Source organism: Prunus mume, linkage group LG7 (assembly GCF_029339155.1).
Source record: "Prunus mume cultivar Tortuosa linkage group LG7, ASM2933915v1, whole genome shotgun sequence".
In the NCBI taxonomy this organism is placed as follows: domain Eukaryota; kingdom Viridiplantae; phylum Streptophyta; class Magnoliopsida; order Rosales; family Rosaceae; genus Prunus; species Prunus mume.
Window position 1 is genome coordinate 6,869,368 of NC_142704.1, and position 15,420 is coordinate 6,884,787.

The 15,420-nt window shown below is 36.8% G+C and overlaps 4 protein-coding genes across 6 annotated transcripts; 2 read left to right on the top strand and 2 right to left on the bottom strand.

Moving 5' to 3' along the window:
• The first annotated feature begins 2,356 nt into the window (after positions 1-2,356).
• Positions 2,357-7,492, top strand: LOC103343112 (tryptophan biosynthesis 1). Its single transcript, XM_008246790.3, has 10 exons — positions 2,357-2,881; positions 2,992-3,135; positions 4,666-4,827; positions 4,913-4,996; positions 5,327-5,515; positions 6,280-6,370; positions 6,513-6,572; positions 6,689-6,807; positions 6,900-7,034; positions 7,123-7,492. The coding sequence occupies exons 1-10, from the start codon at positions 2,678-2,680 to the stop codon at positions 7,150-7,152; spliced, it is 1,218 nt and encodes a 405-aa protein (XP_008245012.1). The 5' UTR covers positions 2,357-2,677; the 3' UTR covers positions 7,153-7,492.
• Positions 7,320-8,902, bottom strand: LOC103343113 (wall-associated receptor kinase galacturonan-binding protein). The gene is made up of 3 exons (XM_008246792.3): positions 7,946-8,902; positions 7,797-7,850; positions 7,320-7,666 (listed from the first exon to the last, which is right to left on the bottom strand). The coding sequence occupies exons 1-3, from the start codon at positions 8,766-8,768 to the stop codon at positions 7,590-7,592; spliced, it is 954 nt and encodes a 317-aa protein (XP_008245014.1). The 5' UTR covers positions 8,769-8,902; the 3' UTR covers positions 7,320-7,589.
• A 567-nt stretch (positions 8,903-9,469) lies between these two features.
• On the top strand, positions 9,470-11,306 carry LOC103344337 (Mitochondrial import inner membrane translocase subunit Tim17/Tim22/Tim23 family protein). Its single transcript, XM_089055949.1, has 5 exons — positions 9,470-9,742; positions 10,081-10,185; positions 10,412-10,667; positions 10,808-10,885; positions 10,971-11,306. The coding sequence occupies exons 1-5, from the start codon at positions 9,704-9,706 to the stop codon at positions 11,102-11,104; spliced, it is 612 nt and encodes a 203-aa protein (XP_088912075.1). The 5' UTR covers positions 9,470-9,703; the 3' UTR covers positions 11,105-11,306.
• A 168-nt stretch (positions 11,307-11,474) lies between these two features.
• LOC103336061 (M phase phosphoprotein 10-like) lies at positions 11,475-15,390 on the bottom strand. Of its 3 annotated transcripts, none has more exons than XR_016128609.1 (13): positions 14,643-15,390; positions 14,469-14,527; positions 14,035-14,233; positions 13,810-13,920; positions 13,555-13,692; positions 13,173-13,241; positions 13,040-13,081; positions 12,801-12,869; positions 12,625-12,696; positions 12,474-12,527; positions 12,236-12,377; positions 11,902-11,995; positions 11,475-11,771 (listed from the first exon to the last, which is right to left on the bottom strand). XR_016128609.1 is itself a non-coding variant. In XM_089055948.1 (13 exons), the coding sequence occupies exons 1-12, from the start codon at positions 15,318-15,320 to the stop codon at positions 11,952-11,954; spliced, it is 1,677 nt and encodes a 558-aa protein (XP_088912074.1). In that variant the 5' UTR covers positions 15,321-15,389; the 3' UTR covers positions 11,475-11,835; positions 11,921-11,951. The 3 variants fall into 3 exon arrangements, 1 of the variants encoding a protein (XP_088912074.1); XR_016128608.1 differs by having other exon boundaries at positions 11,475-11,835; XM_089055948.1 differs by having other exon boundaries at positions 11,475-11,835; positions 11,921-11,995; positions 14,643-15,389.
• Positions 15,391-15,420: the final 30 nt, after the last annotated feature.

Below are 15,420 nucleotides of genomic sequence, written 5' to 3' on the forward strand. Positions count from 1 at the left end.
TGGGCAGAGCGGCCATGTTTTGCACAGATTGAATTCTGAAATTGAGTACTTTTTTTATGTGCTTCAATTAGCTGCTTGCTTCTTTAAGAGGTTAATGTGATTTCTGCAAACCTCTTTGGATGTACTAGCATACATACATTCATACATGATATAATTTTCATACATTTCCTCCATTATAATTTCTATATATATATGATCATATTCCAATTTGGTCCTTGTTTGTTGGCCTTTATAGGTTTCTTAAAAAGTCGAACAATATTAAGAAATCCTTTTCTTTCCAAAAATAGCTCGTGAGGATCGCATGACAATTTGGGCTGCTTTCCGAAAATGGCATGTGTTTACAAATGGTTGGTTTCATGGAAAAGCATTTGTCCCCCTGTCGACCGAAAGTGACCCAAAAGAAGAAACTGCCAAATGGGCTTGAAGTTATACGTGCCCTAAAAGGATAGGAGATTGGATAATTCATGGGCCGCTGCAGAAGCCCATCCAGCTCTGTTTGGACTAATTGGCCCCACAAACTTTTTTTTCCTTTAAGAAAAGAAAAAGAAAAAGAAAAATTACTTGTAGAGAGGAGTTTAAACTTGAAACTTCTTCTAATTAAGTGGACCAGAGATTCCACGACTATATATTTCAACAAATAAAGCTGAGATTAACATTATCAAACTAAACTAATACATTTTTGTTTTGGTTAACTAATATAAAGTAGAGATTAACCACACCAAACGAAACTAATAGTTTGTTGCAAATTAATAAGACCGCTGTAGAATATGGAAGTTTCTACTTTTTCCTCACCTAAATCATTCTTTCTATCTGTCTTCTCAAGAGACTAAGCATGAAAGAAAACAAAATGATGTGTAATGTTGTTGGATGTATAAGTCCCTATACCGAATAGCCTCTCACAAAAAGTTGCGGTCTCAAAATCAGTGATCCATCGTTGTGCCCAATTGCCCATATCACATTAGCCCTCTCACAAAAAGTTGTGGTCTCAAAATCAGTCGTCCATCCTTATGCCCAATTGCCCATATTAGCCTTAGCTAAGTGGAGGAATTAGAAGAAATTGCTTTCTTCTCTCAACAAGTTGCATGCAACATTGATGGATCCTTGTAGGGAAGATTTCAGAAAACACTCGCAAATTTGGCAAATCAGTTGTTAGTTGACAGATCCATTAATTACAAAAATATAATTACGCATATGAATTTGTTTACTAAATGATGTGAGAAATCGCTGTTATGTTTCTTCAAATTCCATTACTTTTAAGAAAAACCTATTGCATCATAGATTGATCAGATGGTCTGCATCACAGGACTATGGATGGTTTTACATATGGAAGTTACTGAGGATAAAATTTGAGGAGGTTAGGTGGCCATTGTATTCTTCGACCCAATAAAAAAGGAAACTAGTACTTGACCCAAAAAACAAAGGTAACTATTAAGTGTAATAATAATAGTTATTACTTTTATAGAGAATTTTAAACATCCAATTGGTTGATTTCGGATACACCCTTTGTACCTATAACATGAATCAGAAACCAAGTTGGATACGATTTGTTAGCAAATTAGGGAAGATTATTATAGGCTTGTAGGTAGCATTGGTAGAAATTTGAACTTAAAATATGAGAATCTGAGTGCTTTGCACTTTTGTTCACTGTAAATACAAGTGATATAAGAGAATAACATACAAAACATTGAATGCATGAATAAACACACCTATTCATTTGAGTTACAAACCCAATAAGGCCCGTTTCGTTTATGGAAAGGAGGTTTGAGGATGAGAAATCAATCGTTTTCCCATGTTTAGATAAGCCAATATTAAATACAGATTTGTTATGATCATTTTGTCACCATTAACAATTTAGAATTACAATATAACATTAAATGCAATCTTTTTTATTTGATTTAATATGGGTATAATTTAAAAATTATACAAACTTTGTTTTCCATTCACATTCAAAACAAACATATGAAAAGAAATGAAGTGGTATCTCTAGTTATTTTTTTGGCATTACCAAAAGTGAGAAATGAATCTTCCATTTTTGACTCATTGGGAAATGACATGGAAAATGATTTTATCTTAAATCCGTTATGTGAAGCGTTAGTCATAATAATACACACCATTTGGGGTTTTCAACTAAATAAAGCCCACATTTTTATTTATTTTTTGACACATTTTATGTATTTTTTTTCTTTGCCCACCCCACCCAACGTTTTTTGGTGGCAAGAAATTTACAAAATAAAAGACAAAATAAACGTTGAAAATATTTTATGGAGATTTGTGAGCGGTTATATTCAAATGGAAAACTCTGTCCCCACCCCCCGCAAATAAAGGTTTAACAGTCTCTGCCAAATAAAAGACGTTTTAACAATCTGGGATTGTGCATAAAACCGCCCAGGTTTCCGTGGAATAGCTCCAATTTCCAAAGACTGAGTTGGTGAAAATCTTCAAAGCTCTCAAATTTCTCTGAAACTTATGTTGGGCAATGGAATTTCCTTGTTAGAAGTTTGATAGTATACAAAGATTGAGGCTTTCGAGAGCAGAAGTTGGTGAAAATTTTCTAAGCCCCCAACTTTCTCTGAAACTTGACTTGGCCAATGCGCTTTTCGTCTTAGAAATCTGATATTAGACAGTTTGGGTTGAGAAGAGATTTGTTTTTAGTTCCAATCGTTTACAGGTTACCACCATGGCAGTGTCAACGCAACTCCAATCTCTGACCAGTCTTGCTTCATTGACTAACCGCACTAAGCTCAACTTTCTGAGCAGCAGCTGCATACCTTTAGCTCCCAACACAAAGCAAAGAAGCTCAGCTGCTCGAGTTTGTGCTCTGGTCTCTGCTTCGCCCATTGTTTCTGAGAGATCAAAGCCACCAATAGCTTCTTTCAATGAGGTACCAATTGGGTTTCTTTAGGTTCAATTTTCAGTGACTTGTGATTTATTTTATTTTTATTTTGGGAAGAAACAAATTTGGGTTTGTGAGATTTTGTTGTGGTTTTGCAGTTGATCGAGTCGTTGATTGATCGCGTGGATTTATCAGAGGCGGAGGCTGAAGCTTCATTGGAATTTTTGCTGAGAGATGCTAATGAGGCTTTGATAAGTGCTTTCCTTGTATTATTGAGAGCCAAAGGAGAGACTTATGGAGAAGTAAGAATTCTTTTTAAAATGAAAAATATTCTCCATTACTAAGAGTTTCGAGGTTTGTTTATTTGTTCGACGTTCCGGTTTCTTTTAGGTACTTTTAGATTATTCTTCTACTACGGTTTAAACTTTTGTTTGTGAACTTTTCTTGTATCCACCAAATTTTAGGAACTATTTTGAGATTAATTATTTCCTCCTTTTCTGTGAATCTCTGAAATCTTATCAATTCAAATATGAAAGGGACTGTGATATTGGGACTAATTTGCATACTAAGTTTAGTCATGTTATTCATGAGGGTGAGTGAGATGGCCCCATGCTAGGAGCTAACAACTTGTTCAAATTCAAATTAGATGCCTGAAATCTCCTGTTTCTAGTGGTACAGATGATGATTGGTGGTCAATAATGTTACTTAAAATTAGGAAAATTTAAGAAGTACATTTTTATTGAGACCCAGATAACACTCATTTTGGTGTCATTTTGTCATGGTAGATTGATTGTTCAGGTATGGTTATCCATCCATTTCTTCTTTGTGTATGTTGTTTCAGTTCAACCCATTTATTTTCCCTTTTGGTATGTTTTTGGATTACTCTCAGAGAACAACTGCACAAGATGTTATTATTGATGGGTTCGTGTTTATCAATGTTATTGGATTTAATTGTTGGCATGTTCCAATTCGGTGATGGGTTATATGTGAAACGTATTTATGTGGGTTGATTCTTTGCACTTGTTTGCAAAGATCTGATGAGGGCGGTTTCAGCTATTGTTTATAGTTTCCTTTCATCTGCAAATATGAACTTTGCATTTTTGTTGCCATTACTTGATATGTTCTTCTTAAGTTTGTGGGTAAACATACAAATTTTCAAAAGCAAGTTTCTGAAACTCCCAGACATGAATTTTCTGATGTTGTGTTCAACGTTTTTTCAATATCTGTCAACTGTAGATTGTGTAGTATGCATGCATTTGAACTCTGCTAAAGTTATCTGCTTCAGTTATTTGGATTTGTTTGTAACAATTGTTTCGCATTTTTTATCTAGGTCAATAATGCTACTTAAAATCAGTAGAATGGAATACATTTGACTAGAAAAAGTATGTTAAAAAGAAATGTAGGCTACATAATGGCATATTTAGAATAGGGAAAGAAATCAGTGAACTGGTGATTGAATGAGTGAGAGCCTGCTCTTGGAAAAATATGAACAATTCTTTTAATAGTAGGCAACCGTGTGACAACTGGGATATTCGTTTTTCTCTTAAGGGCCTGCATGATAACAGGACTTGAGTTGCTCGTTTTTCTTGGATTCAGCTGGTTGTGCCATCTTGTTGGTTTACTGATCTTTGTTCTGTATCCGTGGTGGTTTGGTTTTTTCATGGTGTTTCTGTTGTCTTTCTGATGATCCTGTTGTTTCAGTAGGTTGTTTTATTTTTTGTCTTTGTGTTTCCGTCTGTGGCTTCTACTTTATTCACAAAGAAAAGGGAAAAGGATGACTGTTCCTATTTCCCCTGTATAATTTTTTATTATTGGTTTTTATGATTAAACAGATTGTGGGATTGGCAAAGGGGATGATGAAGCACAGCTTGAAGATAGAAGGCATAGATGATGCAGTTGACATTGTTGGAACTGGTGGTGATGGCGCAAACACTGTAAACATTTCAACAGGGGCTGCAATACTTGCTGCAGCTTGCGGTGCAAAAGTTGCAAAGGTAACATCTATCTTCATTGATGCTGTCATGTTTTATGTGATTTTTATCAAACTATAATTAGTATCTAATAACTGTTGTATCTCAGCAAGGAAGTCGTTCCAGTTCCTCTGCATGTGGAAGTGCTGATGTATTAGAATCTTTGGGAATAATAATTGACTTGGACCCTGAGGTTGGTGCATTAAACATTTGGTTTCAAATATATGGATTGATGGTATAGTGGAGTCTAGTTAGTACAATCAATGTCCTGGCTTCCCATAAGCCTCAGGTGCAGAAAGAGAGGCATGATGAATGCCTTAAACCTAGGTCTCCTCAAACCCCTTTTATTGTCATTAGTTGTTTAGTAGTAGCTACAAGAAACTTTAAATTGAGGTGAATAGATCAGATACTTTTCCTTTTAAAATGTCATTGAGAATAGCCAAAATATTAAATAAAATGTGCAGCTGTGATGTCAAATTTGACTAGAAAGATGCTCATTCAATTGTGATTTTTCTTGAACCAGGGGGTAACTAGATGTGTGAATGAAGCAGGCATTGGATTTATGATGGCACCCAAGTATCATCCAGCAATGAATGTTGTCCGCCCTGTTAGGAAAAAGCTGAAAGTAAAGACTGTATTTAATATATTGGGACCCTTGTTGAATCCAGCAAGAGTACCGTTTGCTGTTGTTGGTGTATACAAGGATGAGCTCGTAAGTGTTTATTCATAGAATTTTGGAAATATTAGAAATATCATTGTTTTTTCACAAACAAATTTATATCTTGATCTTAGCTTTATTTTTGTATCACGTACCTTAGGCATGTAGATAACACGTTATGCTAAATTTGATGATTTGTTGACACACTGTTCCAGTGTGTGCAATTGTATTTTTCTATAAATACTGATACTTTCAATGCGGTTACTTTTGCTTTGAAACAATTTTCTTAACTAGGGATTTTTATGCAAAGATGACATTTCTTGTTCTGTGATAAAAAGATGTTGACAAGAAAGCAATTCTCAGAATGATCCAAAGAACTTCTACATTGTTTTTGTCAATGCGGGAATAATTTATGTTTGAATGAATAACATAAGGCCATGATGACTGTCTGATTTTCAGATTTTGAGTAGTTTCCTTTAAGGCTCATCATCTAGAGTACTTTGGATTGTCTAAACTTAGAATGGATTGTTGCTTATCTTATAATGAGCTTAGATGGTGATTTGTGGGGGACAACAACAGTTAGTCTCCTACACTTCATGTTAAAGGTGTAGAACCAAATGAAACAACTATGTTATATTTCTTTGTTGACTATGGGTTTCACTTCATGTAAATAGTTTTGGCATCGCTTGTGTAATGATAATAATGTATCTTGTTTATTTAACACTTTAGTGGACACAAGGTACATCTTGTAGAAACTTGGACTTTATCTTATAACTAACTAGTGTGCATGTGGCTCATTATATTTCTTAATTGTGTAGGTCTTGAAGATGGCTAAAGCATTGCAAAGCTTTGGAATGAAGAGAGCATTAGTTGTTCACTCACAGGGCTTGGACGAAATGAGTCCACTTGGTAAAATCCCACTTTTTATTATAGTCTATGTTTTAGGAAGTTGTACGAGGCCTTTTACTGCCTTAAGCTAATACATTATCATCTTTATTTTGCTTCTAATTCAAATATAACCCTAACTTACATGTAATTGATTTGAATATAGGACCTGGGCATATCCTTGATGTGACTCCTAATAAAATTGAGGAGTTCTCCTTTGATCCATGTGAGAATTTTTTGTTTCTAGTTCTCAACTATTAATTCTTATGCTTATTGCTGCTTTCAGATTTTCGGATGATTTTTCATTGAACTTACAAGAAAATCATTATTTTTATGTTATAGTGGATTTTGGGATTCCTCGCTGCACCCTAGATGACTTGCGAGGTGGAGGCCCTGAGTATAATGCTGAGGCACTAAAGCGTGTATTGTCAGGGGAGAAAGGTTCCATTGCAGATGCATTTGTATGTTTTCTTGATTGTTACAACTAAATATGGATTTCGTTACGTCCTTCCTATGTTTGAGATATCTATTCATTACCAAATCTGTTGGCCAGATCTTAAATGCTGCAGCAGCTCTCTTTGTCAGCGGTCAGGTGAACACCTTGGCCGAAGGAGTTTCGTTGGCTCGTGAAACCCAAATTTCAGGGAAGGCTATCAGGACCCTTGATCAATGGGTAGATATATCCAATGTGAGTGGTCTGACCATATATAATTAACATCTTCAGGATGTGATGAAACTTATCAATTCCTTTAATCCGTTTTGATTAATGATTTCAGACAATGAAGAAAGACACAATTGTTTATTAAGGATGCCTCAGATATCAGTTTTGAACTCATCATGATCGAGAGCCGATGTAGAGTACGCATTTGAAAGAACATAATAAGGCAAACGGACCTTTTTGTAATTTACTGTTGAATGCAATGTACTAGATCATCCCTTAATAGGGCAGCAAGATGTTGGCAAGAAAAAAGGGTAAGAGTAGAAAGGTGAAATTTTGGACTTCATGTAATTTTCGGGAAAAATAAATCGACTTGGAAAGAATTCCAACATTTCTCTTCCTCTTTCAAATCCAAAGTCAAGTGTACTATTTGCTTATGTGAAAGTGAAACAATGGAGGCATAATAACTTTCAAAAGTATGTTTACAACTCTCTCTCTCTCTCTCTCTCTCTCTCTCTCATGTATGCATACAAGAAGCCAACAATATATAACACGCAAGAAGCCAACAATATATAAATCTGACATTCACATAATGAGATGCATAACATATGGTGATGGATAATGGTTCTTTGTAATCCATGCTAGCAGACACACCAGTGATCCTGCAAACAAGTAACCAAATTAGATACCAAAGTTGGATAATTGGAAACTAATTTTTCATTTACGAGCTTGATGAAATGATAAATTTGAAGGTCAATTGCAGCAAAATGACTGAACAGCTGAAGAAGATACCTATCAATGTATAGCTGTCCACCGCAGAGTATGTTCTTGTTGATGATGACTTTACTGCATCACACATAAAGATCATCAATAAAATTATTAATTGAATTATATATATAAAACAGAAAATGAGAATCATGACGAAGCTGTTAATGTCTAACCAGAATCACAATTTGATGTAGAATTCAATTTCCCACACATGCACAATTGCCTAATGCCATCAGTTCCATACCCGCAGGTGCCACCAGTAGCCTCACAAGCCCTACAAAATTCATCATTTTCTTGAACAGAATATTTCACTCGGATCCCATAAGACCACCCATTAGCCCCATCAAGCCTCAATGGGGCAAGACTATAGGCACTGCTGTACCCTTCACACTGAAGCCTGGTAAGATTAATGGCCTTGATGGCCTCAAATGGCACTGCACAGCACTCAGGTGGCCCTGACCCAAACATGGAGCCCACCTTCCTATGGCCGCCCAGCAAATCCCATGCTGGGCAACCGTAGTATTCTTCACAGCTCATGCCTGAAACGTTTCTACAGGGCAAGTGCTTTCCCGGAAAGCCTTGGAAGAGTGGTGATTGAGCTGAGCAGCCTATCAACATGAATACGTTGTCGGCCGTCGGATTCATGTACGGGGCCCGCCATTGCTCGACGGAGAAGCCGTTACCCTTTGCTCCTAGCACTATGTTGTCACAAGTTGACATGTGAGGGTCATGTAGAGTGAGGGCTTGATAAGCATAGTCTATGTCTAGGACCCTGTAAGATCCTGAGCTTATGTGAAACATAAGCACATCGTTTATGCAGTATAGGAGTTCTCGAAAACCCGGGTGGCCGCAGCCCGAATGGAGCGCAAATGGGTAATCTATGGTGAGGTTTCCACAATAGGATCTGCATGCAGCATTGCCTGAATTTGATGGAATTAATGCTGAAAATAGAAGGTAGAGGAAGCTGAGAATGAGCATAGTTGTACTAGTACTCATGGGTTTATCCGAGAAAGAGAGAGAGAATTTGAGAAGTGGTTTGTGAATTGGTGCAAACTGCAATGATACTTTGCTTGGAGGGTTGAGTTAATGTCTGATGTTGTAGCCTTGTGGGCATGATTTGGGGGACTTTGTTCACAATCACATGTAGTGTTGAGAATCTTGGTGAATTGTTTATCGGTTTTGTTTCTCTTTTTGGTTGGAGAAATTATTTGTTTTTAAAACTTTAGTGTAGCTTTTGCAAATTGGAAGCTTGCTTTTGGGTACTGCAAGGCAATAAAAATTGCATGAAATGATTCTCATTGGGTTGCTTTATGTTTTTAGCTGTCATTTCTTGACATCCCCCCCTTTTTTTTTTTTTTTTTTTTTTTTTTGGGTATGAAAGATGGAATTTCATAACAACTAGGCAAAAATCCGAGAGATACAAAGCCCATAAGCAGTAAGGCGCAATCAAATAACAAGACATAACAGCGACACTGCTACTTAGAAAAAGAACAACTAAAGAAGATGTAGTCATATAGTTAGGAGGTAAAGTTAAATTGGAATTTCTTGGCTTCTCTTTGTTTGCAAAATTGTGGATAAAGTTAAAAAAAAACAAAACAAAAGTTCCCTATAATTCATGATTCATCATTGCAAGGCCTAGCTAGCTACATAAAGATTGCAACTTTGCAACGACATGTCGTTTGTCTGATCCTTATTTTGACTCTCAAGTTTCCACGTGCCACCTCACTGAGAATTGAGAACTGGCGATGGCGGTCATCACCACCGTTCTCATGCCGCTTACCCTCTGTTTGGTTGCCCAGAAAATACAACAGTAATTCTAACTGCCTCCAGCTGTTCTCGCTTCCTCGGCGAGAAGAGATAAAGAACACTAATTTTATTGGAAACGAAACACAGTGTTATTGTCAGTGTGAAGAGCATCATACTATTTGATCATGGAATCTCTGGAGAAATCAGAAGAAACCGTCTCAAACGTAATTGATTATCTTCTCTGCTCACTTTACTTACTAATATAGTTATAAAAATGTGAACTTTTTTGCTCTTCTTATACGATAGTTCTCTAAAACCGAGCAATATGTAATTAATTAGGCCATTCAAATAATTGTTTTTGTTCATTTCTTGGTCAAGTTTTGGATTTTAGAGACACTCGTTTAATTGGGTCCTCAAAGTTGTTAAATTGCAGATTTTGAAATTTGGGTTTTGTCTGTTATGTGTTTCTGAAACTTGAGTGGTACTTTATATTCGAATTGCCCATCGTGTGTTTGCTAAAATTCCTGTTAGCCTAACTATGATGTTGTTTTCTTTGAATCAGCATTCTCAAAAACTAGCAGGAACTGTCAACTGGGGCACAGCAACTGTGATCGGAGTATTTGCAGGCCTGTTTTATGGTGGTAGCAAGGAGGCATCTGCTTCAGTTGTAAGTTTGTATGGTATCAAAATAACAATGCTCCAAGTGCTTGTTTTGATGCTTTGTAGTGATTCATAACAATGTTTGAACGATTGAGGTGTTTGATTTTGATCTCAATCTCAGAAGATGTTAGATAACATTACTTGTAAAGTGGTTTTGTTGATATTGACTATTTATTCATCTGATTGATTTCTCTTTTTAACATCATATTTCAAATGTATTTTGTTGAAACTAGAGCAAGGATGCAGAAGTAATGTTGAAGCTTGGGAGCACACCAGACAAGCGTGAACAATATCGTATGATGAGAGATGCAATGGAGAAAAGGTTCATACGAGTCACTTGGGGCTCGATAGTTGGTGGAGTGCGTCTTGGATTGTTTACTGCTACATTTTGTGGTATACAAAATCTGCTTGCTGAGAAAAGGGGTGTGCATGATGTTTTCAATGTTGTTGGAGCCGGTTCAGCCACTGCTGCTACATTTGGTCTAATAAGTAAGAGTCATATCTAATCTTCTGAGCTTCTTTGTTAACTGGTTGTCGTCGTTGGCATGCATTGAAGCATCGGCTTCTCGTTTGATGCTTCAAGCCTTTTCAGAATACGATGTCTAACATTTGGTTTCTTCTTCAATCAGTGCCAGGATCATTGCCATGGCGAGCAAGAAATGTGATGCTTGGTGCCGTCCTAGGAGCAGCATTGGGTTTTCCATTTGGTAATACATTCAACCCTCTAATCTTCCCAAAGTGTACATTTATCGATCGTATGCCACTAACATGGGTTGATGCATTTTGTGGCAGGGTGGGCGCATTTGAAGCTGGTAGAGAAAGCAAATGAAGGGAACCCGTCTACACATCCTGATTCAGATCAAAGAGAAGCAAGGAGTGGAGTTGGTGCAGCAATTGAAAGGCTTGAAGAAAATTTGAATAAGTAGAACAGAAAATTGAGCAAGGCTTGAAGATCTCCCTATTGTCCGGTGAGAAGAGAGAAGGATGAAAATCTCAGAGAAAGAGCATAGGCCTTGTTTCGTTTATTGAGGAATAAGAACACTCTAGTAACAATTTCACAATATTTTGAAGGATTTTTCAATTAATTTTCCAATTTATGAAGCAGAATAACAAATTTTCTTTGTTTGATCATAAGTCCCTCATATGGTGAAATACCGAAAAATAAAGGTCGGGATAGATTTTCACAGTGAAAAATTAATCTTAAAACGATAAATCAATTCTTTTGTCCATCACCGAGTCCTATTTTCTCTTTTATTTTTCTAGAATTCTTGGACACGGATTAACTTCATGGATTGATTTCGGTAAATAATAACTCCTTGATTTATACGATCTAATATGATCATACTGTCTAATACAAATTTTTATCTCCGAATTTTGAGTAACAGTAAATAAAAATTTCAAAAAACAAACAAATTAAGGACGTAAGAATTTCCCTTTCAAGTGTTTTGTTCATAATTTTCATATGCCTTGTACAGGGTTTTTTCTTCACTCTTCCATCAAAACTCAGAATGGTGAGGAGAAGAAATTGAGCAAATGAGATCTTCAAGATGAACTCTCCCACCTTAGCCTCTTCTTCTTTTCCTCTTCTCTAATCTGTCAACCAGTTGCAACCATGGCTTAAGTTAAACTTATGCACCATCTAATTATCCTTCCTTCCCTGCAATACAAAGAACTGTTAGAGCTGAGGAAGCAAAACACTATATCCATTACAAAAGCCATTTACCATCGACCGTTGATAGCACCTTGCTGTGCCATGGCTTCTTTGCCATCCTTTTAGCTGTCTCGTGGCTTTTTCGTCGTCCTTTTTGCTTCCCTAGCTGTAATGTGTCCACAGTTAAAGTTATGCAGATATTGGTAACAAAATGGGATGGGCAAGAAGATTTATGAGTACAATCCTAGTTGGAAGACAATCCTAGACATTCTTTCTTCAACAAGTCAACAACCAGATGTTTATTCAATTTGTGTGGAACAGAAGCAATCATCTGACCGAAAAGGGTCAGATGGATGAACATTTTGTCCCATTAGAGGATAATCTAACTTGTGTTGTCCAAGCTTACCTTTATATTTCCTTTTCTTGTTAGCTCTCCTCCTCTTTCTCTCTGCCTGTGTAAGTTCTGCTTCTTCTTTAATATCACCTTTGCCTGAAAACACTTCCTCAGGCGCTAGCATTGCTGCATCAGAGACAGCCACAGGTGCAATCTGCCCAAGGAGAGATATTATGATTGTCAATTTTCCAAAGACATTTGTGATAGAAAAGAATATAAAAAGAAAACGGAAATGCAGAGTTCACATTACCTCTTCCATCGCTAGAGCGGGGATATTAGCTTGTACAGTCATATCCTCGATAACCTATCCCAGATACCATATAGCAAGTACATGAATGCCCACAAATTAGAAATGTATACGCTGCATATAAATAAATAAATTTTATGATTGTGAAGCATACAGGTTTTGGAGTGAAGTGGAAATGAGAAAGAGCATCCAACTTCAAGCAAAGTTTCTTGAACAGCTTGCTTGCCTGGTCAAAGATAACGACCACAAGAATAATAATTAGCACCTTTAGATACAGATAAGGACGTTAAATTTTGATTAGTAACATAGAAGAACAATCAAAACATGCACCTCTTCCTTCTGTTTGTCTGTGAATGACAATGGACCAGAAGCCGCATTCGTCTTTTGAACGTACTCGTCCTGCAGAAATTAATAAAAATAGCTTCTCAGCATATTTTACTCAAAATTGAAAAATAATTTGTTAAGTATCACATTTAGATGCTAAGACAGAAATCCAGCCTAAGGAGATCGAACTTTGGAAGGTTGGGCAGCAAATCAAGTGATTGCATTTTGCACCAGGAGAACCATACCTCATAGACTTCAGCTAGACCCTTCTTGCTCTTATTCTCGTCCTATATATTAAACAAAAGGATTAGACACATTGAACAAGTTACTTCATTTTACACACAATAAATCAAAATTCTATCAAAAAGTAATGCTTACCAACTCTTTAATTTCTCTTGGTGCTTTAGAATGTAAAGTCGGAGCCTTTTGAACATCATCAAAACGCCCCTATAAAACACAACTGCAGTTTTAGAACTGGTTGTAATCCACAAACAAACACAACGAGAGAGAGAGTAGAAGAAACAAGCAACAATATCAAATAATGACAGAATGAGTAAGCTTAGAAAAAAATGAGAATTGAAAAAAAAAAATCTTTCTAATCTATAGTGATCAATATAAAGTGCCAAAAAGCCTCCAGTAGAGTTGATTGATGAAAATGTGGTTCATTAGAAATAGCTGAACTTTGAACTTAACATTTTAGATAAGAAAATATGACATGAAAATAAAGTCCTGGAGCGTATCTATTAAAAATGTTGATTACCTGCTCGATTCTTTTCTGGATGATATCCTCAATCGATGCTGTAACCTCCTCTGTGATTACAGGGGGAGGTCTAACATTGTGTTCAAAATCTAGATCAACTTCTAGCGCACTGTTCTTTGGCCTTCTCTCTGCAGTTACCTGTTGTCAAAAGCCATAATTGATATATGTAATCCATTAAAAGATACATGGGTATCACAACATGCATAATACGACTATTAGTGTCCCAAAGAAGAAAATCAGAAACAGCAATGTTACCTCTCCTCGCATGGTCCAATTTTTTGGCTCCAAATTTGCTTTTTCCATCTGGTCTATTTCAGAACGAAGTTTCTGAAGCTTCGTTTCATGGGTAGAAAGAGTTGTCTGCTTCTGTATTAAAAAATATATATTGAAATGAGATGAAACTCATTTGAAAATATGGAGAACCTATGAACTGCAAGACCATGCTCACAAATTTTGTTACACTACTTGATTTTCAAGTACCTTCTCATCTTTTTGTTCATCTTCATCATCATCTTCTTCAACTTCTTCTTCATCATCTTCATCTTCATCCTCATCCTCATCCTCATCCTCATCCTCATCCTCATCCTCATTGTTTATGCCCAAATCTTTTGATCCATCAACCAATTTTGGTTTTCGTTTAGAAGGTTTTTCCTTTTTTCCTCCGTAGAAGTCTTCATATCTGTAGCAGAGAAGCAGCAGTGAAGCATATTTAAATGGATATATATATGCATGACCACAACAGATATGCACTGGTGAATTACATAAAATAGATATATATCAGAGAAACAAATGCAGAGGAACCAGGAATTTGCAGTCAATGATCGATCCATATTCATAGAATCAACTAATTGTGGTACAATAAACGTAGAAAGAAAAGAAAAACAAAATTATTGGATAAATCATAAATGTAGCACCTTGCAAACTTGTCTGCGTCTTCTTCATCCTCATCATCGCCAATGTCTAAATCTCCAAGCTAAATAGGCAAAATGAATCGAATTAGAAACCAAAAAGACAAGCTTCAAAATCAGCAAAATTCTTAAGCCAAAAACCAAATAACTATCCAACAAAAAATTCAAGCAGGGCCTCACCAGCTCATCTTCTTCTTCATCCTCATCATCATCATCATCATCATCATCATCGCTACCTTTCTTCTTTTTCTTCTTCTTCTTCTTTTCAGTCTTCATTAACCCATATTCCCTAGCTTCACTATCCTCCAAAGACTTCTTCAAATCCTTTATCTTAAAAAACCCATCATCTATCCCATTATTACCTTCAGCTTCACCTTCACTGTCTTCTCCCTCCTCTTCATCCTCACTCTCATTCTCTTCACCTTCTTCTTCGTCTTCTTCTTCCTCTTCCTCTTCCTCCTCCTCATCGTCTTCATCAAATTCATCAAATTCCTCATCAGAACCATCGATTTCGTTCTTTAAACCCTCATTTTCAGCTTCCAGAACCTTCTCTTGGCCTTGTACAAGCACCTTCAGCGTCTTAATCTCGTCCGGATTTTTCTCGAACCGTTTCAAATCTCGGCGGAGGCTCGAGATGAGCGGCTGAGATTGGAGGTCGATTTGCTGCCATATCTGCTCGGCGTCGAAGCCGTCTGTTAACAGCTGATCAAATGGCGATTTGGGCGTGAACGGTCTGAGGGAGGAGAAGAGGTTCTGCAAGGCCGTTCGAGCCGTTTGGGAGAGCGCGGAGCTCGGCGTCAGTAACTGCGTTGGGTCTGTGAGTTTCAGGGAGTTCAGGGCTTCGCTACTGATCGCCATGGGTGAGCGAGAATGCGAGCTCGGTTTGTATTTTGTTTCTTACAGGTTCTCTCCGGTTTGGGGTTTAGGGTTTTAGATGGGGAGTTGGTACTGTATGTAT